This window comes from Colias eurytheme, chromosome 5 (assembly GCF_061535395.1).
Source record: "Colias eurytheme isolate Ceu_HAF_F1 chromosome 5, ilColEury1 Martin Lab GWU primary, whole genome shotgun sequence".
NCBI lineage: Eukaryota > Metazoa > Arthropoda > Insecta > Lepidoptera > Pieridae > Colias > Colias eurytheme.
In genome coordinates this window covers 10,131,616-10,157,697 of record NC_142984.1, presented here as the reverse complement: position 1 = coordinate 10,157,697, position 26,082 = coordinate 10,131,616, and the positions used below count along the sequence as shown (strand labels likewise).

General features: G+C 33.1%; 1 protein-coding gene and 1 long non-coding RNA gene across 2 annotated transcripts in view; both read left to right on the top strand.

Annotated features, from left to right (window-relative positions):
- Positions 1-25,389, top strand: part of LOC149908636 (uncharacterized) — a 306,382-nt gene extending 280,993 nt beyond the window's left edge. The window contains exon 2 of the long non-coding RNA XR_016456765.1: positions 25,315-25,389. This is a non-coding gene — a long non-coding RNA (uncharacterized LOC149908636). The remainder of the gene's footprint in view (positions 1-25,314) is intronic.
- On the top strand, positions 8,948-11,159 carry LOC149908637 (uncharacterized). Its single transcript, XM_090102331.1, has 2 exons — positions 8,948-9,137; positions 9,586-11,159. Exon 2 carries the CDS (start codon positions 10,296-10,298, stop codon positions 11,073-11,075), a length of 780 nt encoding a protein of 259 aa, XP_089958457.1. The 5' UTR covers positions 8,948-9,137; positions 9,586-10,295; the 3' UTR covers positions 11,076-11,159.
- Positions 25,390-26,082: the final 693 nt, after the last annotated feature.

Genomic DNA, 26,082 nt, shown 5'->3' with positions numbered 1-26,082 from the left:
GCACACATATAGAGGGTAACTTGGATTAAAACATAGGATAGTTTTTATCCCGGAAATCCCACGGGAACGGGAACTATGCGGGTTTTCTTTTGCAAACGCGGGCGAAGCCGCGGGCGGAAATCTAGTTCTTCATAAGCACAAAGAAGGAACAATAATTAAAACACATTCAATATATTATATACAAAAGTTTTAATCCCAATAATACACCATTACATTTCAAAGCCAAGCCGTGTTGTGAATTGAAATCGAAAAATTTCAGCGCGAATCTGAGAGATGTGAAAACAATTAGGTGAAATAATCTTATGTTCGTACGCTGCATTCGAGGTTATTCGATTTTCTTTCAACATTGTTGTAAATTAAGGGCCGATATACACTAACCTTAGATCAATAAAAAGTAATAGTTTGTGAAAACGGTAAGGTAAATCGATTAATATTGAAACTATATCTATTTTTTAATATTGAATATTTATACAGTATGTATACTATTCTTTGAATCCGAAAAAATAAGAAATAACGCTAGAATTTTGGACAGAGCTTACGATCTTATTTAACAATTATTCACGTAAACGTAACAATATGGGATCCATTCTAATAAAATATATTAAAGTACATAATATCTGTAATATTTTCTAGTATAAATCTGTTATTCAATAACAGATTTATAACAGTTATTGAATAGCATTTATGGCAACATAACACAAATTTATTTTTTTTATCTCCTAAGTTGTGAAGTATGCAAACACCCTTAGATTGTAATCCTCTTAAATATTTTCTAATTAAGATACCGAATTACACGCCCTACAGAGAATTTGATAAGCTACCTCTTGTAAATCTTCCTCTAATATAATTGACTTCTAAATCATTTTTTGTTTCATAATTTCATTAACAGATTTATATTAAAAGGGGTAAAAAGAGGCTCTGGTTTTAGAGTCTATAGAGACGATGAAACTTGGATTACTTAAATAATAATTAACTATTCTTATTTTTTCATGACTTCAAGATATTCTTGCAGATTGATAGTTTTTTTATAACATCGAAGATATTCTTACATATCTTGAAGATGAAGATGTTATACATAAACTTTCAATCTGCAAGAATATCTTGAAGAATCCATGCAAATGGCGCATTTTAAACGCTATTAATTCTTCATTCTATTTTTCCTTAAAATTTCCAAACCTAACAACTGGCAGATTGATGACGACATAGTAACACGTGCATCAAATCACGCGAACAGCCTGTAAAGAGACAAAACGGACTGAGTTCTTGGAACTCAGGATTTTCTAAACTATTACAAGTATGATCCACAATCCACTTTCATTACACCTGAACTTACAAACCAATATCCTAGCCATTAGCACAAAACTATGTTCTAGACTTTGAAACTCATTTGAATATCCGTAGAAACTGTTTGCGATCGTTAATGCTCCGTTTGTTACAGTTTTCAATCTCTGGAACTTTTGGCAACACGACGTAATTCCACCTGTCTACGGCCTAAACAGAGTTTAATGGCTCTCTACGTTGCGACAGAAATTTTGGATGAATCTCACTAACTTTGTACGGAATATACGACTAATTACTACGTCGAGCTGCGACAATTACACTTGACAATACGTCATAATTGAAATGCATTATTATGCATTCTAGTTGCTGGAATAGCATTTGGATGTACGCGTGCGGTAGTTTTATTGGGTACATTTTACATAATATTTCTTATAGAAACAGCACACAGAGTTTGATCAGAGACTCTTTGGTATTGTCAATATTAGCGTACGGCATGATACGAACGTAAAACTCTACCTTGACTCTACCTAATTTGGCTTTTAAAAACCGTACAAAATTATTACTGTAAGTACTGACTAGATTCAATAAAAACATTGTACTCAGGTATGTTATGGAAACTTGCCGAAACCATACCGATACATCGACATAGGATACGACTTCAACTTCAATGCTTAAATATTTAATTTAGCTCGACCCAATATCCGTCCGTATATTCCCACTTCCTAGATGATTTGAAAGCATTAGTTGGGTGAGATTTTAATATTAATTTGTACGGCAAAGTGTGTTCTTTCGAAGCTCTGATAAATTGTTCTTGAATTAGAAGACCCTACTTGAAATGTTCTCATCGGAACTTGCTTGTTAAAGCTTGTTTTCGGTACCGGTGATTTTATGTATTGAAGCGGTATCTATGAGTAAAACCTCCATTTTTCATAGAGCTTATTAGGCTGTAATATTATTAAGAAGTAAAGTATGTTTATAGAAGCATTTATAAGTGATTATTGAAGTACGTAATGGCTACTTATGAGGTTGTATTTTTTGTTTTTTCACACTTCATATCCATATCAGTTAGTAAAGTATATAAAAATATAAAACAAAATAATTTATAACAATCTCCATCATATCCATAGCACATATCGTCACAATACGGTATTTACACGATCTCCAACCCACTTAGTATTCAAACACACGTCCTTCATACAAGAAACACTAGCAGATCAACGAATGGTCAATTTATAAGTAATTTTCACATACTGCTGCTGCTTCACTGTTATTCTCGTCACGTATTCAGCAGTATTTATTTCACAAGAGCGTATCCGAACCGGTTCCGATCAACAAATCCGGTTTACTGAAACGGATACTAAAATATTTAACTCAGTCAACTTCGAAAGCTAACGAACGAGAAAATACACAATATATTATATACGGGATCAAGAATATAGCTAACGAGGCAGATTGGGCCAATCTTCGATGATCCTACTTGGTCGAATGGACTCAATTACAGACCCACAATAATTGGACGTCCAATGGTAATGAGCCGTGCTTTATCATTATTGCATTTTACCTGTCTTTATACGACAGTTTTACCTTTTTTTCTGATTTATCAAAATATTTAAAAGGCCAAAGTTGTCGACTTGTCGTGAGGTTATTGTGAACTATATGTACATATAAGATGCAATAAACTCCTAGATACCTAGAACGTCAATTTCATGTCAACCACAAAAAATCAGCAATTGGTTGAAAACCCAGGATATAATAAAAAAATCGAATTGAAAACCTTTTGTGCTTATTTGAGCAAGTCGGTTAAAATAACAAATGTGGCCAGAATTTCACAATTCTGTTTATTTTAGTCAGATCTATGTTGGACGTCTAGTACTATTTAATGTCAACTTTATTCACAAAAGATTACCTCTTTTCCTTGTAGGTAGTTGGAATCTTGATTAGGTACATCCATATCTAAGTCCTAGGAATTAAAATAATAGATATTGTTTATGCTCAGTGATTTTATTGCCATTATAACCTCCTAAGGACCAAGCTAAAAAAATCCTATTCTGCATTACCACCCATTGTTCTCACCTGAGTACATAAAAATACAACAGACCTGCGACCCAATGGTATTTTTTTGTTTTTTTTATTGTTAGAGTTAAAATTTACTTGTGGGATTTTTTATATGTGTAAAATATAGCTTATAGAATACATTTCTGAAAAAAAAAACTCGATTTATTTTGTTCCCATGTGATCACATCAGACCTAAGTGAATCCAAAAATTTTTTTATTAAAATAAGGTTTTACTTGTAGATTTTTTTATTTACTTATGTTATAACATATGAGATCAAACAATAACCTCTACAAAGTATACAAAATAATTAAAAACAGTTTTTCTTAAATTCTAAATGTGTAAGTTTACTACATATTAGGTAATAAAATATCTAAACTATCTAAACATATGTTAAAAAAAGAAATAAAAACATTGGAAGTACAATATTAGGAACTTGAAATATCAATGAGCTAACTAAAAATCGATTCGGAAACAAATGGTGGGTCTCCTAAGTTTTCATCACTAGGAATAAAATCTCCGTCAGTCGGCTAGGAAATCGATGATATTATCGTCACGATTAACTGAAAAAATAAGGAAGATAACTGTTTATTTTGATTGCAATAGTAATTCCTGTTGACAGTTTAAATAAATTATAATCATAAAACAGGACAATTATACTCAAAATTACTGTAAAACAACAAAATAAATTATTAACTAATTAAATGTTTTATAGTCATTGACTACCAATGTCTTCAACTGAGTACAAAAAAAATGAAAATAATGTTGTAAGTAACGACCAATGTTCTCACATGATGACATTAAAATTATCCGTGAATTTAAAAAATACAATATGAATTGTTTCGTTAAATTTAATTAAAATACGTTCGTGTACTGTTTTTACTATTTATTTTTCAATACCAAATGAAAATCAAGTGAGAGATTAATATGATAATTAACGATTTAACTTACCTCTGTTACGTTGACCAGCCATTTTAAAAACTTTAACTAAAGTATTTTAAAATTCTGTGATTGGATAACCCATTTACCTACCAAACCTAATAGTTCAATTCAGCCAATCGCGTTACACAGTGATCATAGGCAGAAAAGCGCGGTATTTTTTAAGATATTTCGAATTTTCGATTTTGTCATCGGATGAGGACGGTGGTTGGTAATTTAGTAAAAACTTTTTGGTGCTTTGGGTTGTAATGGTGATGGTGTTTTTGTACTTATATGAGGCCATTGGTCCTTAGGAGGATAAATAGATAAGCATTAGAAATATTTACTAAGTATTTAATAAACAAACTAGGTGAAAAAAAGAACGAATTTAGTTTGAAATATAAAAATAATTTTGCATGTAAGTTAGGCGGCAAAACGACCGAAATGTCAGAAGTTCGGCACAGACTAAAAAAGCATAAATACAGTGACAATACATAAAACAAAATTGCACTAAAAATCTTCGAGCGTATGTTGGCCTACATCCGTTTTCAGTAACTACTTTCATCAAGGGTCGTTGAAAGGAAGGTCAAGTGCCTGTGTCAATAATTCACAACCTACATTTTTTCTATATTTATCGACGGTGAGAAATATTTTTTAATTGAAACTATAATTAAAAATTTTGATTGGTGATTTGTTAAGTTCTATCATTTTGAATATTATCTATACTTACTTATGTGAAAAATACCACATTTTTGTCCGTCTGTCTGTTGTGATGCTTTACATTTTTTTTAATAAAATTCCATATAAAAATCAACCGAACTCGGCAAAAGCTTCTTATAAAATTCTAACCATATGAAAAATAATTGTAATTTTATGGAAATGCGCTCTCACGGCTACAAAGTCTGACGTCATGATTTTAATTATAAGGGTGCACTCACACACATCAGTCACCGTCAAGTCACCGATGACTGATCGGTGACGGTTTGTGTACGTATCCACAAACACCAGTCACCGTCATGTTGTCCGTCAGTCACGTCGCCGGTTTGACTGAATCATTGAACACATACATCAGGTTAGTGAGTGATTAGACGTGTGTCACGCTAGAGAACATGTAGCAATTGACGGTAGCACGACGCTGACTGAACTGAGACGTGACGGCACCGGGTGAGTGGGGATAAAAGTATGATACATGTATGGAAAGATTATTTGACGTGCCTGACCGGGGACGTCACTGATAGATTTCGTGCCGGCGACTGTCGTGTGGGAACAGAGTCATACTAGAACTATTGATACATATTTTTTTTTAATCCTGTCCGGTGACGTGCCGTGACGGTGACTGATGTGTGTGAGTGCACCCTTATGTATTTGAAAGATTGACTTTGTTAATGATTCCACATAGCGAGAATTAATTTTAATAACGCAGGCTATTTAAAATTATAGGTTCTTGGTATTTTAAACCAATACTTTAAATGTAGGTATTTTATTTAAAACTACATTAATAATTAATCTTAAATAGGTAAATAGTAGCTATTTTATAAATAACATTTCAATCAACATATTAAAAACACAAATTTCTATTGAAAATTTGCTTTAGCAAGAGTAGGTTTACTAATATAAGAAAGAAACATTTATTTTCAAATTATAATATTATCTGTGCTTTTAACAATTTAGGTACCGTAGCGATAGAGCTGCAAGTGCCGAATAAATAATAAAAAACATTAAAGAAAAACACTAGGTATCATTCTAATCAATCTTAATTGCTCCGAGGATCAATCTGATAGGTATAGATAGAGATTAAAATAATATATTTTTTTTAAATGTTGCCATTCCAAGGGACAAGTTACCACTTATTATTTTTATTAAAAGTACATAGAACAATATTCCATCATATATTTTCCAGAATGTTCTAATGCAGGTATCACTAATCAAACATTCTGAGCGTCGTGCTGGGGCCATTCATTATGAGACGTCACGAGCAAAACCACTGTTTGCACAGCCATCTCTGCTACAAATGGAATTATATTGTGAAAGAAATAATGTTGAATTTAAATGTTTGAACTGAAAGTTAACGTGACCTTTGTACTATGAAATACCTCGGCTTCTTACATGTGAAGTTCAAAATTTATAAAATACTTAATTGTCGGCGAATTTATACTCAGATATTGGTAATATCTAGACAATTTAACTATAGGTTCCTAAATCAGATACGAATCAAGAGCGAGTTTTTGGTTATAAATTAAAAGTTCCCAGTAGTCAGCAGAAAAATGAAAATCTGAAAGTAATCATCATGTTAATTATCTACTAAAAGTAATTTAGCAAATTGTAAATACATAATAAGTAAATAAATAAATAAATAAAATTGTATCCATAATATCTAAATATATACCTACTATATAGACTGCAAAAAAATAAACCTATTCGTTTTAACTTTTAATGTTATTGAAATAAACAGATTTAACGCCCTTCATAAATCATAATAATAAATAATAAATTTTGCACACACTATAAATATAATGTAATATGCTACCGCCACGCATAAAAATATACTATCCACATACTAAGTACAAATAAATAAATAAATAAATAAATCATTTATTTGCAAGTAAACATGGTATAGGTACATAGGTGTTAAGAATAAGATACATTATTTCAGCATGTTTAGCCGTTGTTCAACGGCATGCAAATACATTTTTCATTAGATATACATTAGGGTGGAGTGAAAAATATTTTTTTTTTCATTTTCGTTTCGGCATACTTACCTGTAAAAAGATGTCATTATTGCTCATAAATACACATGCAAAATTATACTTTGCAGATGATACATTTAGAGGTGCCCCCAACATCATGAACTTTAAGAAATTCAAAAAATTTAGTCGAAAATCATTAAAGTTTAATTTTGACAAATTAACGCTAAATCAGATTCTGTGTTATCTCGTTGGTTGCCAACGGGAAGATACAGAATACACAATATTTCAATATATAAAAAAGTGGCTATCGCTGGCTACCAGTGGCTCTGGTCGGTGGCCCGTTTGCGCCGACTCTTATTGTAGGAAACATTGATTTTAAACAGTACCGTTAAGAAAATAACACTAATGTTAGTAATATAATTAAAACATAATACATTCCAGTCAAAAATAACTCATAATAGCTCCCATTTCAAATTTCAATAGATCGACGACCAATAAATTTTAAATAGGTATTGTAAGCGAATACAAAATAAACATTTAATTACACTTTTTGTAAATCCAATCCCGCGGTAATTGGCTCCCAAAGCGACTATATAATAGGTTTGTAAATTGATTGAAATAAAATATCGAGGTACACAATCAACGGAAAACAAAGGCGCTATTTTGTTGAGTTTTCCGGAACGTATGTTTATTCTGAATGTTATTTATATACGTGTTTTGTATCCAAGAGCGGGTATTTATCACGTGCTCATGTAGATAGGATATACGATTGTATATTATTGAAATCTAATTTCATTTATAAATTAACGCTTTAGGTACATAAAAAATAATACTAATCATTATAATATTATGAATATGGTTTTTACAAGTTCATATTATAATAATCTGATTCGTACAAAACATTCGCCAATATTACCTATATTGGCATCAGCCAAGCAAATCTTTTATAAAATTATAAAGCTGAAGAGTTTGTTTGTTTGTTTGAACGCACTAATCTCGGGAACTACTGGTCCGATTTGAAAAATTCTTTCGGTGTTAGATAGCCCATTTATCGAGGAAGGCTATATTTCATCACGCTACGGGCAACAGGAGTGGAGCCACGGGGGTGAAACCGCGCGGAGCAGCTAGTATATTACATATATACCTAAGTCGGAGGTCAGAGACGACAACACAGCTGCGCATAGTTTAAAGTTAGATAATATTCTATAAACGTACTGAAATGTTTTTATACCAGTGAGCTCTTGCGATGAACCACTGTAGATCAGAGGAGCACACACATTGAGATATACATATGGAGACGACACCGCCTACATCACTTATGTTCCGCTCAACATACGCCATATGGCGTAACTGCACGCTCATTTTTTATTTGTTTTAAAGTGAAACGCATCAAATATGCCTTCGTGTGTGTTACGATATTGCACAAATAATACAAATAATACGGAAAAGTGCAAAGGAATAACTTTTATCGATAAGTAACTAACTAGATAATAATTTTTAAAACTTAGTTAGAGCAAAAAAATGGCGCACAGATTTTGTTCGTGGTGTCTCCTCCATACGTAGTAATATTATCTCAATGAGCACACATTAATATTTTTTTTATTTTACAGTCCCCTATACATATCGATACAGGATAAAAATATAGCCTACGTTACTCTGTTAAGTTGGAGCTATAAAACTTATAATAGAAAAGTATTTTTTTTTAGTTGAAGACTGTTTAAATTACAAACAAAAACGAATTTTGATCTTCCTCTGCCTCGATGGATTCATGCCGCCTCACCTCATAAATATAAAAATAAATCATATTATGATTTCTAGAAATATTTCATAACGCAGAAAAAAATAAAATAAAATACATATATTATTATAGAACGTTCAAGTACGTTCAAGTTCAAGTGCAAACTACTTTTATGAAATTTGATATATTTTATAATTATTAATGAAGCCTGGCAACAAATATCATTCAAATTTCAAGCTAAATTTGGCATTTGACAGTGACAATTGAGTATTGACAAGACGCTTTCGTGTTTTGTTTTTTCTTTTTGTATACAAGAAGAATATTAATTACAAGATCTATTTTCTTTTAAATAATTTATAGACTAATGATACCTATATGAAATAAGATATTTAATATGGTCAAATGAAATTTTAAAGCTTTCTTCCGATACTTTTTATTAACGATACTCGATCGACTTGTGGTAAGTAACTTTGACTAAATATCCTTTAACCTTTGATATTTAACTAGATAAATATTGTGTGTTTTAAAAACAGAATGTGTGTATGTATGTTATTATTTATCGGTTGACTATTTAACATAATACCAATTTCCTATGTACCTACTGTGTTTAAGCAAACCTTAACCTAATTATGGCATTGAATGAAATAAATAAAATAAAAACATTTATTCTGACAACATTTAACAACAGTTACAAACAGTTAACAACTGTTTTAATATTAAAGCGATGCTTCTAGATTAAATCAAATAAGTACTAGTGCAGCACAAATTATTGCATGCCTTTTCAAATGCTTCATAAACAAATCATACCTATGCAATAACTCTTGGAATAGGCAACTATGAACACACTAAGATTAGTTTTTTTTATGAATTTTATTTAAACATACAGCAGTTCAATCTGTTTGTTGCAGACATAAATCTCCAAGCTAAGAAAGAAAAGAAAGTCCCTGGATCTTAGAAATAGTTATCTTATGTTAATAACTAAACCTGAGGATATCACTACAACTTTTCTTCAACGGCAAGTTGTAAAAAGTTGTAAATGTCTTGCAATACATTTCAACTTTATTGACTGAGCTGTAGTTTAGGACTTGCATATAACCAATTACGAATTATTCTCATCGGACTATTACTAATTTTGGACTGTGTGAAGTAATGTATGTTACTTTGGTATAATACTCATGCTTTTCTTGGTCTTAAAGAAGTTGCATTGTTCCTTGTTGCTATACTAGATATAGTCACAGGTATTCTCATTTCAAACTCAAACTCAAATATTATTTATTCAATTAGACTCCTAGAACTTTCTAATCGCCATAGCATAGTTTTACTATTTACCACCGATTTGGAAAGCTGTGTCTACCGAGAACAACCTGCCAGAACTCCGTATTCTTATAAATACATATCATTTACAATAATTATTATATTGTAATTTGTTTAGTACAATATTTTAAACAATTATTATCTTTAATGTATTTGTTTGCATAAACTACGTGTGTATGTCACATACACTTCGGTATAATTGTAAGTAACAATTAATTTAAAAATTTACCTATGTAAGTATTTATGAGAAAAAATTGAGAGACCCAATATTGTTGTGTGGCTCAGTAAAAAAAGAGCAAAAGCTATGGAAGAGCGGGATGAACGAAGGGAAAATGAAGATGCCACCAAAGCTACTTATTCAGGTGCCATGGAGGCACTAGAAGCTTGTCAGGAGCTTTTATCATCTATGAAAAAGCATAAGATGCAGACGCGGCAAAAAAATCGTAAGCTTTCTAACAGTAGTGAGAGTAGTGACAGCGAATCAGAAGACGAACAAGAAGAACTTAAAGGTGCGAGTCGTAAACGAGTTATGAAAGAGTCAGCTGTGGACCGAGAGCACCGGCTAAGCGTGATTCGTGAACGTCTAGCAAATGAAACTCCTGAACAACGGGAACATCGACTAGGGCTAATTCGTAATCGACTTGCTAATGAAACTCCTGAGCAGCGTGACCACCGCCTTGGTTTAGTCCGTGATCGTCTAGCAAAGGAAACCCCTGAGCAGCGAGAACGTCGACTAGGGCTTATTCGTAGTCGACTCGATAATGAAACACCTGAGCAACGGGAACATCGTCTTGGTTTGATCCGTGACCGCCTAGCAAAGGAAACTCCCGAGCAGCGAGAACGTCGACTAGGCCAAATTCGTAATCGACTTGCGAATGAAACACCTGAACAGCGTGAACATCGACTAGGCCTAATTCGTAAACGACTTGCCAATGAGACACCTGAGAAGAGGGAACATCGCCTAAGTTTGATTCGTAAACGACTTGCTAATGAAACTCCTGAACAAAAGGAACATCGACTAAACCTAATTCGTATTCGTCGCGCTAAAAAAGCTGAACAAAAAAAGCAGTCACAGAGTATGTAGATACGTTCCTATTTTTATTATTTACTCTATCATACTATTATAGTAGGCATAGATATTATTACCCTAATAAATTTTTAATATTTTCGTGGTCTCGTTACTTCGTCTTTATCCCTATAATTTTTTTTTTATGGAAGCTTCAGTACATCTATGTTAAACTTAACAGGGAAGCGAAGGTTCGGTGGGGAGCGGTCCACCTTTTGAGTTGTGTTGGTGACTTATGCTATCTTTCGATTTGTTTCCAATTACGTTGTAAATCAATACTCACAAATAGATAGTTATCTCATCCTTAAATAGAAACCTCAACATAATGAACTGACGATATCGCAATATTTCTTTGTACACTATGCAAAAATATCATAAGTACAAAAATCCTACGCTTATTAGTTCTACATTACAATTATTTCTTTATCCTTCATTCAAAAATCAAAACCCAGGGAACATCAGCTAATAGCATAAATCTTATGTAAACGGCCGTCATACGGTTGAATCTGCTATTCGATTGAATGATTAGCGTGTTGATTGAATGAAATATTTATCAAGAAATACCTACATCGTCAGATCAGTTAGAATCTTAGATCATTAAGTTAGAATATAACTATAAAATACCATTAATTAGCAAATTGTTTACTCGATAAACAATTATAAATAATTTGGAACAATCCACTTTACTCAAATAGTTCGACTAAACCCTACTTAGAATTATAAATTGATCAAAATAATCGTGAAAATCATTCAGATTTAGTCCAAAGCTATTTATTTTGTTAAATTCGATAACGAACTAGAACAAAGGCGTTTCATTCCGCGGTGGCATGCTCAATTGCGTCTCTTGTGTTGTGCCATTTTCCGACCGACCGCCGGCTCAGCTTGCCGGAAAATAGACTGACTCGCTGCAAAACCCATTTCGAAGGTATCAAAGGTGGACAAATCGATACAGAGTAGGTACCTATAGAGAATTAACAAGGTTGAAGTGCCATTGCAATTATCTGTCACGTAATGCAGTAAGGCGACGATTTTTGTATCTCTTGCCAAATAAGTTTCACTTTTGATACGTGCGCTCGGCACACACGCTCTATTTTTATTTGAATTGTATACATTTCTCTTAGTAGGTACTAAAACTACCCACATTTGCATTTTGCTAGCTTTGCTATTGACTAACATAAATACTATGGAGTATGGAGTCTATAGGATTACCTTACCGATTTCCTTCACCAAAATGTCAAAGATTCCATTCAATTGTTAACAAGGGATGAGGAATAGAGTGATTTCAATCATTTCCTTAAGGTTCAGTAACATTACATAATAAAGAAAACATGACAAAATATACGTTAGACCCTTATCATGGGGGATGACAAGTGACATCTGACCGAACCCGGGTAGTGGGTAGGTACATGCACTACGGGAACCCGGTAAAATTGAGGAACACATTTTTATTCTTGCTGTTTACAGATGCCTGTATGGAGAAGGAAGTACATCTTTAATTAGTCGTCTTATCATTAGATAACTTCGTAAGCTGCTTCACATACCTACTGTTGGGTAAGACTGCCGCCTAAGCCATTGCTTTACATATCTAGGGTATTTCAAGAAATATCAAATACATAGCTTGATATGTTACATTTTTAAACTTAACGTGCGCGTCTTAGAGGACGAATTTTTATTTGTGTAGTACTTTAACAAGTTTTTCCCACGGCCGTGATCTAGAATGACTGATCAAATGTCAATTTCATGGAGATTATAATTTTGATAATGGTGAATGGAAACTTTTATTCTCATTCAGTTAATAACTTAATGAATCAGCCATCAAATCGTTCGTCAAATCTTAAATAAAGTTTATTAATTATAATAAGATTTAAAGAAGTAAGATTAATTAGATTTGATTTCACAACCACAAACCCCTTTTAAATAAAATTAATTTCCTATAATTTTTCAAGGATCTGGTGACTGCTATGCGTAGTATATGCTAGGCTGCTAGGGTAATTACTAGCGATATTATTACGTATACTATCCGCTCGACCCGGCTTCACTCGTAGGTGTACAAAGTTTACGGTCTGTCTTCAACTATTTAGGTACATTTTAAATTTTTTAGAAATCGGTGCTGTAGTTGAAACGCCAATTGGTTACTGACTCGCGGTCCACCCCGGCTTCGCCCGTGGTTCTTACATAATATTATATAGCCTGTAGAACTCAGAGATCACGTACATGCAACGATGAAGCAGTTCCTGATAAACGCGTACAAACATACTAATTCGTCAGGTCCTCCTGTGTCCTTATTGGTATAGATTAATATGGCTATAATATTTTAATTATTTCGTGCATTCGGCCTCGTAATGGTCCTTCGAGCCGCATTAAAAAAATAGGAACATTTCTATAGTTTAAGATTCAACAAATAAAAAAATATACTGCAGGTGCATCCATTTCACATCACACATTTACGTAAGTACCTAAACTAAAAATACGTCTTCCATTTGAAATCGAAATCAAACTACAATTTAGGAACACCTTGATAAAAGCCACAGCCAAGGCAACAGCTATTACCTTCCTAGCTGCACACACTTCCTAAAATCTAACTAATAAACTTGTCAAATGGTTTGCAAATGAATAAGAGGCAGCCCTATTAGTCCATTGAATGAGTCCCTCCAAGGGGGGTCTAGAGTGCGTGAGTTAGTAACGTAAAATGTTTCTTCGGAAACATGTCAAGAGTCCCTAGGTAATAAACATACTAAAACCCCGGGACACTAGGAGGAGCCCCGGAGTGGGGGGAGGGGGGAAAAGGTCCATTTTTTTCATTTTTCGCTTAAATCTCAAAAGCGGTAGATGTTAGAGAAAAACTTCCAAGGAAAAGTTGAAAGGCCATAAAATTATCTACATGTTGTACCTCAATCATTTTTTTCTATTCGCAGCCGTTTTCGAGCTACATCCCATGAAATGTGAAAAATTCGAAAGCTTTTTATTTTACCTAAAAAATTACTCTAATAAATTCAATACCTCCTAAACGCCTCCATGGTGGAATCTGTTTTTTTTATCAATGATAGACCTAATTATGAGAAATCTATCTGAACCGGTCACAAGTTGCACTTTTGAGTTTTTTGGAAGAAAAAAATAAAAAGATCAAGTTCAGTAACTCAAACTACCCTAATATAATATTTTGACAATCGATTCCTCCTAAAGGCTTCTATGGAGGAATGTGTTTATTTTACCAATTATAGACCAAATTAAGAGCAATCTATCAGTACCGGTCACAAGTTGCACATTTGAGTTTTTTGGAAGAAAAAAAATAAAAAGTTTTACTATCGTAACTACCCTAATAAAATTCAATTCCCCGTAAAGGCCTCCGTGGTGGAATCTGGTATTTTTATCAATGATAGACCTAATTAAGAGCAATCTATCTGTACCGGTCACAAGTTGCACTTTTGAGTTTTTTGGAAGAAAAAAATAAAAAGATCAAGTTCAGTAACTCAAACTACCCTAATAATATAATATTTTGACAATCGATTCCTCCTAAAGGCTTCCATGGAGGAATGTGTTTATTTTACCAATCATAGACCTAATTAAGAGCAATCTATCAGTACCGGTCACAAGTTGCACATTTGAGTTTTTTGGAAGAAAAAAAATAAAAAGTTCAAGTATCGTAACTACCCTAATAAAATTCAATTCCCCGTAAAGGCCTCCGTGGTGGAATCTGGTATTTTTATCAATGATAGACCTAATTATGAGCAATCTATCTGTACCGGTCACAAGTTGCGCTTTTGAGTTTTATGGAAGAAAAAAATAAAAAGATCAAGTTCAGTAACTCAAACTACCCTAATATAATATTTTGACAATCGATTCCTCCTAAAGGCTTCCATGGAGGAATGTGTTCATTTTACCAATTATAGACCTAATTAAGAGCAATCTATCAGTACCGGTCACAAGTTGCACATTTGAGTTTTTTGGAAGAAAAAAAATAAAAAGATCAAGTTCAGTAACTCAAACTACCCTAATATAATATTTTGACAATCGATTCCTCCTAAAGGCTTCTATGGAGGAATGTGTTTATTTTACCAATTATAGACCTAATTAAGAGCAATCTATCAGTACCGGTCACAAGTTGCACATTTGAGTTTTTTGGAAGAAAAAAAAATAAAAAGTTCTACTATCGTAACTACCCTAATAAAATTCAATTCCCCGTAAAGGCCTCCGTGGTGGAATCTGGTATTTTTATCAATGATAGACCTAATTAAGAGCAATCTATCTGTACCGGTCACAAGTTGCACTTTTGAGTTTTTTGGAAGAAAAAAATAAAAAGATCAAGTTCAGTAACTCAAACTACCCTAATATAATATTTTGACAATCGATTCCTCCTAAAGGCTTCCATGGAGGAATGTGCTTATTTTACCAATTATAGACCTAATTAAGAGCAATCTATCAGTACCGGTCACAAGTTGCACATTTGAGTTTTTTTGGAAGAAAGAAATATTTTTTGATCGTATGGGGAAATTGTTTGAGCCAAAATTATTTTTTACTGCGCGTAACTCAGAAACGGTAGGATATAGGAAAAAATGATTTAGGTACAACTTGTAGATAATTTTATGGCCTTTCAACTTTTCCTTGAAAGTTTTTCTCTAACATGTACCGTTTTTGAGATTTAAGCGAAAAATGAAAAAAATGGACCTTTTCCCCCCTCCCCCCACTCCGGGGCTCCTCCTAGTGTCCCGGGGTTTTAGTATGTTTATTACCTAGGGACTCTTGACATGTTTCCGAAGAAACATCTTACGTTACTAACTCACGCACTCTAGAACTTTTTATTCAATGGACTATATCGTCACGAATCCACGAAATTAATGCAAAAAGTTTTCGCATAAAGCAAGCTTCTATCGGAATCGTTTCAATTTCGTAATAACGTAGTAAGATTACCTCAGTAATGCTTACAATAAAGCTGAAGGGAGATTTACCGTTTATTTTACGGGAATCCGTTCTAGGGGACTATTGGACAGGGGATAGGTATAAGGTACTGTTAAATTGAGATTAAAATGAGAATGTTCGAACGCTGATTTTTATATTTATGCTAATGCTATGTTTTTATAGGTAGACATACTTGTCTAAACTTAGCTCAGGTTGATCCCTAATAAAAAAAAATAATGTAAATTACTTACATATTTATATTATTAACTCGGTAAATCTGATTGAAACAAAACAACAAAAAACAATTAAAATAAAAAAATAAATCAAACAGGTATATTTTACAAGAATTTAATTCTTATCAATGAAAGACCGTACCATTGTTATCGAATTATAAACAACCCTTTGTAGACTGTAGTCACATTTAGTTTATTCCGATAGAGTTTTTTTACACCCTTCAAACTTTTTGATGGCAAAGAGATTTTCCTGAATGTTTTGTACAGATTTTTCTAATCCTTTGTACCTATTTGTTACAATGTAATATAATTCAATGATTTTCACAAAATAAAGAGATCCTTACAAAACGTTCCAGGTTGTTTTACGTTTGATTTAGTTGTGTTCAAACAAAAATAGTCGTAAATAAAACATTTATAAAGAAAGATAAGGTTATATTATTATGTAGTAACAATAGAAACACTGAATCGATATGATATAAAAGTACAAATGAGAATTATATAGAGTTGTAAATATAGAGCTGTTGTATGGTTTAGGGCAGTATCTTTCATGATACCAAACCGTCCGCGTCGTATTTATATAATATGATTTTCTTTAATAAATATTTAAGTAAATTGGAAACGAGTGTGGCCAAATACTTACTTATTATATAATTAGTTAATCAAGGCACATATGAATTTTTTGAAGCCACAAATCACGATATGTAGGTACAGATCGATTGAAACGATTTAATTATTATTAGTTACCTCCTTTTTTGAAGTCGGTACTAAGTAAAATTCAAGTATTACCTATCTAATTTAAAAACTTGTTTAAAACATTTAATTGAATGAAAAAAGACCTAAATTTTAAATGGCTCCAGCAATGCGCAGCGTTAATTATACTTTATATTTTGAGCATAACTTCAAAATCCCATTTAAAACAAAACTAACAAACAGTAATTGAAAAACTCATCAAAGTGAGTACATTAATCAGCTAAGTAGACGTGCATTCAACTTTAGACGCTTATAATATAAAGTTTTCAACTATATTATGAATAAACTTTGGCTTTCACCTCTGATGGATAATAATCATTAACTATAGAGGTTATTAGGTCTTACTTCAACGGTTAATTAAGACACAATCCTTAAAATCTTTATGGCTTTTACAATGGCATTCGCTAAATTAAATTTGACCGCAATGCTTTACGTTTGAGCAAATTTATATTTAGATGAACTTCGATAGAGTTTAAACTATTTTAGCTCCATATTCATATACAAGTAGCAGAAAGTTTAAGGTACATAAAGGTTAAGGGCTTGGTCTAGTAGTGCAAACAAATGCATCCTGTCATCCTATATGTAAATAATACAAATGTACTAAGGGAAAGTTGCTCCACTTAATTTTTAAAAATTAAATCATTCGTATGCATAATTTAATATTCGTAATAAGTACCAAAAATGACAATTTGAAACAATTTTCGTGAAAATTACACCGGGTGATTTTTTTATCAGTACACAAAATTTGCGAATACTTTCTATTGATATCTTCAACTTCATGTTTATATAACTGATCAACTTTTACAAAGAAATTTGGACGAAATATAAAAAAAATAAGCTTTCCATACAAAATGCATAACTCTATACATTTTTTTCGACCTAAGTTTCTTAGTGAAAGTTGTTCAGTTTAACTAATAAAACGGATAAACAAATTTTGTATTTAATAAAAAAAATGTAATGTTTGTGTTAAAAAATTATAAAATAGAAAAATACGCAAATGAAAACAAAAGATATTTATTTCTGACTAGCTTCCGCCCGCGACTCCGTCCGCGCGGATGTCAGTCTTCGCGTCTTCTACAGATTTATTATATTATGTATAATATATAGATTTATATTGATAAACCTAATAAATCTTTTGCTAGCATTCTGATGCTTTATCGGTTGCACTGGATTTATCTCTTTTTTTTCAATCGCTTGAATGATATAGGATGGGTCCTTGATGGGCATCGAATGCTGAAGTCTCGAATCAATCAATTCTGACAGTAGGCAATTTATGTAAAATCTTGATAATGGTCCATCATTTTATTTTGCCTAAACGTTACATACTTTTTTATATATTCTATTTTTAACGAATGATTCACTCCAGTCCAAACAGCAAATAAGCAGACTTCTGCTTCTGCAACGTTTAGTTGTCCCTGAATTTGGAAAAAATAGTCATGATTCTTATCTATGACAATAAGTGTTATTTTTTGCATTGTATTTCAAATATTAATTTTTTTTTAACCGCATCTTCCGCATTCATGTCTTTTGCCGGAATTAGACATTTAACTTCTACTAGTCCCATTTTCCCTTTTTGATATGGGAGTGTATAAAGTAAATTTTTTAGATATTTCTCGTTATACTTTTAAAAAGTTATTATTGTCATTTAACTCATTAGGTAAAGTAATTTCGATATCAGTTTTAAGTTTTTTGATACCTGCAATAATAACGTCATAATCGCCTGCACATACTTATCGATTACACCCTGTATACAATCCACCATCCACATTCATAATGTTTTCCTGTCCTCCTCTCCTTTACGCTGTTCACCGATACATTTTAAATGAGTAAATCTGCTACCACTGAAGGATGTTTCATTGTGATCAGCAAATTTTCACCACTGTTGTCGATTATTTGTTTTTCATTTTTAATCAGCAATTGGGAATCATCAGTTTTGTTTTTTGCAGATTGGTGATGTACCCTAACAATACGTCGAAAAGGGAAAGCATCAACGAATTATCGTTTTCGTCCTCTTTTTTTATTCTTCGCGTCTCTGTTACTTCTGTTTGTTTAGTTCTCAACCCCACTGAATTTTCTATGTTATTGTGATCTTCCATTACATCTGAGTTTTGATGATGTGATGATAATCCATTCGTTTTAATATTGGTACTTAGAGTTGGTAGACTAAACTAGAAATGGTGGACTAAATTTAGAATAGAATAGAATAGAATAGAATAAGAATTTATTCGCAGTAAAAATCAAACACATAAACAAAAAAAATACACAAGAAAAATAACAGTTTACTACGAAAAGGCTATGGACTCAGCATATGGTGGAAGCAATGACTAAAAGGCCAGTGCTTTCACCGCTGTTTTTCAGCCATAGCCTGTTGTAGCCACAAATGTCACACGAGTTGATACAACAAAAATTTTGTTATTAAAAAAAAAGTAAACAAACTAACAGCATTTCTTATAAAACAAACATGCAATACATTTGGAAAACAGGTAAAACAATAAAAAATAAACAACAAAAAAATGGAAAATGAAAGGAATGCAGGATAATGTTTTATTCCGTTTCTACCGGCGGGATACATCGATACATCTTATATTAATAATAATTAATCAACCACACAATTATATCTAATAGCCAGTTCATTCATACCCGGGTGAAATAATTACTATTGAAGTATTTAAATATGTAAAAACACAATATAAAAAAATATATATATATTATAAAAATTACCCATTCATCAACTAATTCACTGGGCACTGCTCTTTTTGTTTTATTAATAAATAGCTTTTTAGTTTAGCTTTGAATGTACCAAGACACCTTGATTCGCGTATAGGAGGAGGCAGGTCGTTCCAGCATTTACTAGCCCGATATTTAAAACTACCTCTAAATGCAGCTGTTTTATACTTAGGTATTCGAAAAACACAAGAGAGAGGCCTTGATTTGCAGAGCTTTTGGCTTCGTGACCAAGTTAATTTCTCATAGAGGTAAGGCGGTGAATGGTTATTGACAACACCATGCAAAAGACTACAAAGATGGAGCTGTCTACATGCTGACATCTTTAGTATTCCTGCTTTATTTAAGAAAGGCGTAACATGCGTGCGAGGTGGGATCTGGAAACAGTAGCGCGCACAGGCATTCTGAATCCTTTGAATGAGACGCTTACTTCTTGCCAGACAACAGCCATCATAAACAACATCGCAGTAATTAAGCTTTGATAGCACGAGTGAGTTACAAAGCTGAATACGCAACGGCTCGTTTATGTAATTTCTGATCTTATATATAATTTTTAGACGGTAGAAACAGTTACGTGCTACTTCAGCTATGTGGTCTTCAAAGTTTAGTGACGAGTCCATTAGTAAGCCGAGGTTTCTTGCTATCTGAACTTGCTCTAATTGTTCACCATTAACTTTAACCTTAAGACTCATTTCATTTATCCTATCTACCTGCTTTGGAGAACCAAGAACTAAGAATTTAGATTTAGATGGATTGAGAACAAGTTTATTACTTTTCGACCAATCGCTTATATTAATAAGATCGTCGTTTAATTTGTCTACAACAGATAAAGAGGAAGATGGTGGAAAGCTTACATATAATTGTAAGTCATCTGCGTATATGTGATACGAACAATTTTTAATAGCGGCGGTAATGTCGGTACAATAAATGATGAATAAAATCGGACCCAATATAGAGCCTTGTGGCACGCCCCTTTCCACAGGTTTCAATGAAGAAAAAATATAACCGTGAGCAGCATTTACACGAACCATTTGATATCTATCCATTAAGTAACTTCTGAAAAATTTTATTGAATCTTTTTGAAACCCGTAGAAATGTTGTGTAAAAATTTGTCAGCGCGTCTGTAAGATCAGAATATAAAACCAACATCCTGTATTTAAGTTACAAAATTAATAATCAAACAACATGCCGCTACGTTGAAAATGACTAGAAGAAAAAATTAAAACACCCCGGATCAATTTTGGAGTAAACAAATCATTTTCCCCGTATGGGGATTTCCCCGGATGAACTTGGGAAGTTCAAGTTCTCAATACAAGTTTATATTATATTTCGTATTTCTCAAACGAAAAATAAACATTTTTGGAACTTCAAAAAAATTATATTATAAGAAAATTTATGAGCTTACTTTAGTTTTAAAGAAATATACATCCCTTTACTGACACCCCGTAAAATAAAGAAATTGTTGCCAATCACCTATGCAATCTATTTGGTTTCATTAACTTTATGTTCGAAGATAATTTTTTTTCTAGTAGTTACACGCGTATTTTTTCGTTTATTTTCCATATCGAAATCAAATGTTTAAAAATACGAATATTTGCACAAAACTAAGATAAAAATAATCAATTAACAAAAATATTAAATTTAATGAAGTAGAGCAACTTTCACTTCGGTATGAAGGAAAATCGAGCGTAGAGCACACGTCAGAACGCTCCGGCCCAAGGAGCGCGACTAAAGAAATTCGCTAGGATTTTTCCTAATTATTTTAAATATTTTTTTAATATTTAAAGAATTATCAAAATTAAAAAAAAAAATTTTTAAAGGATTAATACTCATTGGTCTTCAACCAACTCCAATAAATTAATGGAAAAAATAACTTTTAGCAGTATTTTTCAATCGATTTTGTAAGGCAAAAAATGGGAAATTTAATGAATTTATAACGTTCTAATTAAGAAAATCATACGTTTTTCGGCAATTGTATTCAGCAGTTTTTAATAACGACTATATAAGGATAATAATGCGCTGATCAGATTGTGTAAATTGTAATCGGTTGCAACGTAGTGAGTGCACAAACTTAGCTCGAAATGTCTTTGGGGGAAAGAGACTTATCTTGAAGGCCTGATTAAGGTAACATAAAGTAACTTTATAAATGTGAAAAAATTCACGCGCATTGCGTATATAACACTAATTGATAAACAAGAAAAAAAAATTCAGTTTATCATTTCATTAGCCGGGAAAAAATTGTCAAATAACTTGTTGAAAACGCAATTTTGCTAGACTGCAGCCTTAAAGTAGTGGATGATAGATGTCATAATTGTGTAGTTTCATAGTTTGTCGTATAAATTGCAAATCTGCTTTCAAGTTTTAAACGCTTTAATTGGCTTTAGGACTAGTCCTAAAGCCAATTGACCAGACCAGACTTTCTATGTTAATACGTTTTAGTTCATTAATTAGTGAGTAGTTTCGTTATTAGCGTTCTTTGCTAATATTTTCATGATTAAAATTTTTATTAAATTTATATTTAGGTAACTAGTTAGGTATGCGCATTATATGCGCTAAACTTACGCTCTTCAATTTGTGCTTCTCGCACCCTGTTTATCTAATAAATAATATAATATTCCTACTACATTATATTGTGACATGTTATATTTTATAAGTTATAATTATTCATTATTTCAGTAAATAATTTCATAAATGATTGCAATTTCTTTTCCGTTGACATTAGGACCCAAAACGTTTTATCCATATTATTGAGTTGCCGTTGCTTTATATAAAGAAGTCCCTATAAACGATTTGATATATTTAATAGATATTATTTTTATGATTATTATCTACTTACATAAGTTAAAAAAATACTGATGGACATCTCATGTCGCTATATAGAGCAAGCCTTTCGACAACCATTTTACAAGAGATATATAGGTAGGTATGTAGTTAGACCGCCTCCTTGGTACAGTGGTTGACACGTGAGCCGAGGGGTCCTGGGTTCGATTCCAGGTGGAGACAAAGAAAAAAAATGTCTCGGTCTGGTAGGATACAGAAGGCTGATAAACTACTTGTCTCTAAAGAAAATCGATCAGTGAAACAGATGTATAATGCATCTGCCCCTTACCCCACTAGACCCCACGGGACATGGGACTTCACTTATGTATAGGTAGTAAACAAATGATTAAGAGGGTCCAATAAGGATATAGTCAACAATTTATCCGAACTAAAACTAGTATTAGATATATTATATCACCCTCAATATATGCTCAAATATAATATAGAACAAGCCAGCTAGCAACTAATTAATATAAGTTAGCCAACGTCACCGTGCACTGGACCGAAAATCAATTATTTACAACTAACGCTAGGCAATGCATTCACTATTATAATAAATCCAGAGTAATGAAAATCACTTCACAATCCATGCAATTAGCCCATAATCCTAGTGATATTTTATTTAAAGTTTAATTATCTTTCGTGAAAGATTAAAATTTGGCAAAATTTGTTTCATGGCGCGCTTAGGTACTCTGTTCATAATTTTTGTCTATGCTCATAAAATAGGTATACCCTTACACTTTTTATTCTAAGATATAGTTATAAACTAATAGAATATAAAATAAAATACAATAATATTATCTATTTACCACCTCATGCTCTATTACTCGGTAAATATCTATCTATAGGTATTATCGAAGCCTCCATTTCAGTTTCCCTGCTAGCATATTTCATACATTTTGAACGTAATTACCTACACATCACTACATAGTATAAAACAAAGTCGCTTTTTCTGTCCCTATGTCCCTGTATGCTTAAATCTTTAAAACTACGCAACGGATTTTAATGCGGTTTTTTGTAATAGATAGAGTGATTCAAGTGGAAGGTTTTAGTATATAATTTATTAGGTTTTAGACAAAGCGGGCGAAGCCGCGGACGGAAAGCTAGTTTTTAGTATAAGAATGTTTAAAGATAATATTCAGCAACTACGTGCAAGAAGAAACCTATACTGAACTGAAGCTAAGGTTTTGCGAAACAGTTGACAATAATTAATGCATTGTAGAGGGGCGTAATCAACCTGAAGATATAGCAAATATGTTTAGAGAACACTTTAAAGTGCGGTCACCTTTGGGGCCCTCAGCCGCGGTTTACGAGGAGCCCGGCAGGGGTGGGGATGAGCTTCTGCTTCATGTCTCTTCTAAGCAGGTTGCATCTATCATAAAGAACATGAGTAGAGGTAAATCTCCGGGACATGACGGGCTTAGTGTTGAACATTTAAAGTATGGGGGGTGTCATTTGCCGAGAATACTTTCCATGTTCTACACCTTATGTATTAGCCACGCCTATCTTCCCGCGGCTCTCATGAAAACTGTAGTCGTGCCTGTGATTAAAAATAAGACGGGTGACATCTCCGATAAGGGAAATTATCGCCCCATATCGCTCGCAACGATTCTAGCCAAGGTGCTGGACAGTGTGCTTGATGCTAGTCTTAATGGCTTTTTAAACCTCCATGACGCTCAGTTCGGCTTTAGACCCGGACTCTCCACTGAAAGCGCTATTTTGAGTCTAAAGCACACTGTTCAATACTACAACAAGCGTAGGACTCCTGTGTATGCTTGTTTCCTCGACTTATCCAGGGCATTTGATCTTGTGTCGTATGACGTCTTGTGGGGGAAGTTGAGGGACAAGGGTATACCGGTAGGCATTTTAAATATATTTAAATTCTGGTATGCTAACCAACAAAATGTTGTTAGATGGTCTAACTCATACTCCGAAGTGTATGGGCTTGAGTGTGGTGTTAGGCAAGGCGGACTTTCGTCTCCCAAGCTATTTAATTTGTATATCAATGACCTTATTGTCGGGCTCAACAGTACGCATGTCGGTTGCAGCATTGGAGGTGTCTGCGTTAATAATATCAGTTATGCCGATGATATGGTGTTGCTGGCTCCGACTGCGTCTGCTGTGTCGGAATTATTAAAGGTTTGTGAGAAATACGTTGAGGCACATGGTCTGAAATACAATGTAAATAAATGTAAATATGTTGTTTTTGGGGACACCGGTAAGTATCCTAAATGTACTTCCACCATAGCTCTTAATGGTGTAGATATTGAAAGAGTTAAACAATTTAAATACCTTGGGCATATGCTTACCGATGACCTCCGAGACAATGTGGACATTGAGCGGGAGCGACGAGCGTTGGCGGTTAGAGCCAATATGTTGGCTCGTAGATTTGCTCGTTGTAGTAAGGACGTAAAAATAATGCTTTTTAAGGCGTTCTGTCAGAATCTCTACACGAGCAGTCTATGGGCCAGCTATGCGGATCGATCGCTAAATACTCTTCGTGTCCTGTATAACAATGCCTTCCGAATGCTGTTGAAACTGCCACGCTTCTGCAGCGCCTCCGGGATGTTTGCTCAAGCACACACATCGGATTTCTGGGCCGTCATTCGCAAACAAACAGCTTCTCTTTTAAGGAGAGTGCGGGGCAGTTCCAACAGTATAATAAGGACCATCGCGGAGGATGTAAGTGCGCCCATCATGGGACACTTTGTGCGTACACTTGTTGCATCAAAGCGACTTGTCTATGCGTAGAGTGTCCTATGGTGGACTTAGTTATTAGTTATTAGGACTTAGTTTTTAGTTTTTTAGATATAATTATTAACACTAATACTTAGGTTTTTTTTTTTATTTTACTAACAAAATATGGATCTGCGATATCCGAATTGTATGCAAATAAATAAATAAATAAATTGTTAATGACGATAGCAAGTAGCGTTCTTAAGTCATGATAATCTCGATACGATAACTTCTAGAAACTGTACAAGAGTTGCTGGGAACGCTGGTAGGGGTACATGGTGTGAACTTATAGTTGAACGTAGTAAATAGATAATATTGCACCAAAAAAATTACAAAAAATGACAGAAAATAAGATAAATATATGGTATGTTTTAAATATTCTAACAATACGAACTTTTTCCTACTTAACACATACAGTTTGTGTAGAGTTTAGTTTCACTGTATCGTAATGTTACAAAACTATAAAGACTTATATAAATAAGAAAATTGAATACATACATAGTGTTAAATAAATTGGTATAGTAGTATGGCCGCAGGTAAGTGTCGTTAGAAATTATCTACCTAATTCATTGTCTTGCTTTATAATATCGACAATATCATCATGGCTCATCGCTTTATGAAAGAATATTATGTTTTACTAGCTTCCGCCCGCGACTCCGTCCGCGCGGAAAAATTAAGAAAAAATAAGATTTATTTTTTTTCTACGTATTTTTCCGGGATAAAAAGTATCCTATTTTATGCCCAGGATAATAAGGTATAATTGTACCAAGTTTCATCGAAATCGAACCGTTAGTTTTCACGTGATGCCTTCACATACAGACAGACAGACAGACAGACAAAAATTTTTTTAATCACATATTTGGGTT

Coding starts and splice junctions, on each gene's coding strand:
- LOC149908637 (XM_090102331.1), top strand. CDS start 10,296: ATGGAAGAGCGGGATGAACGAAGGGAAAATGAAGATGCCACCAAAGCT.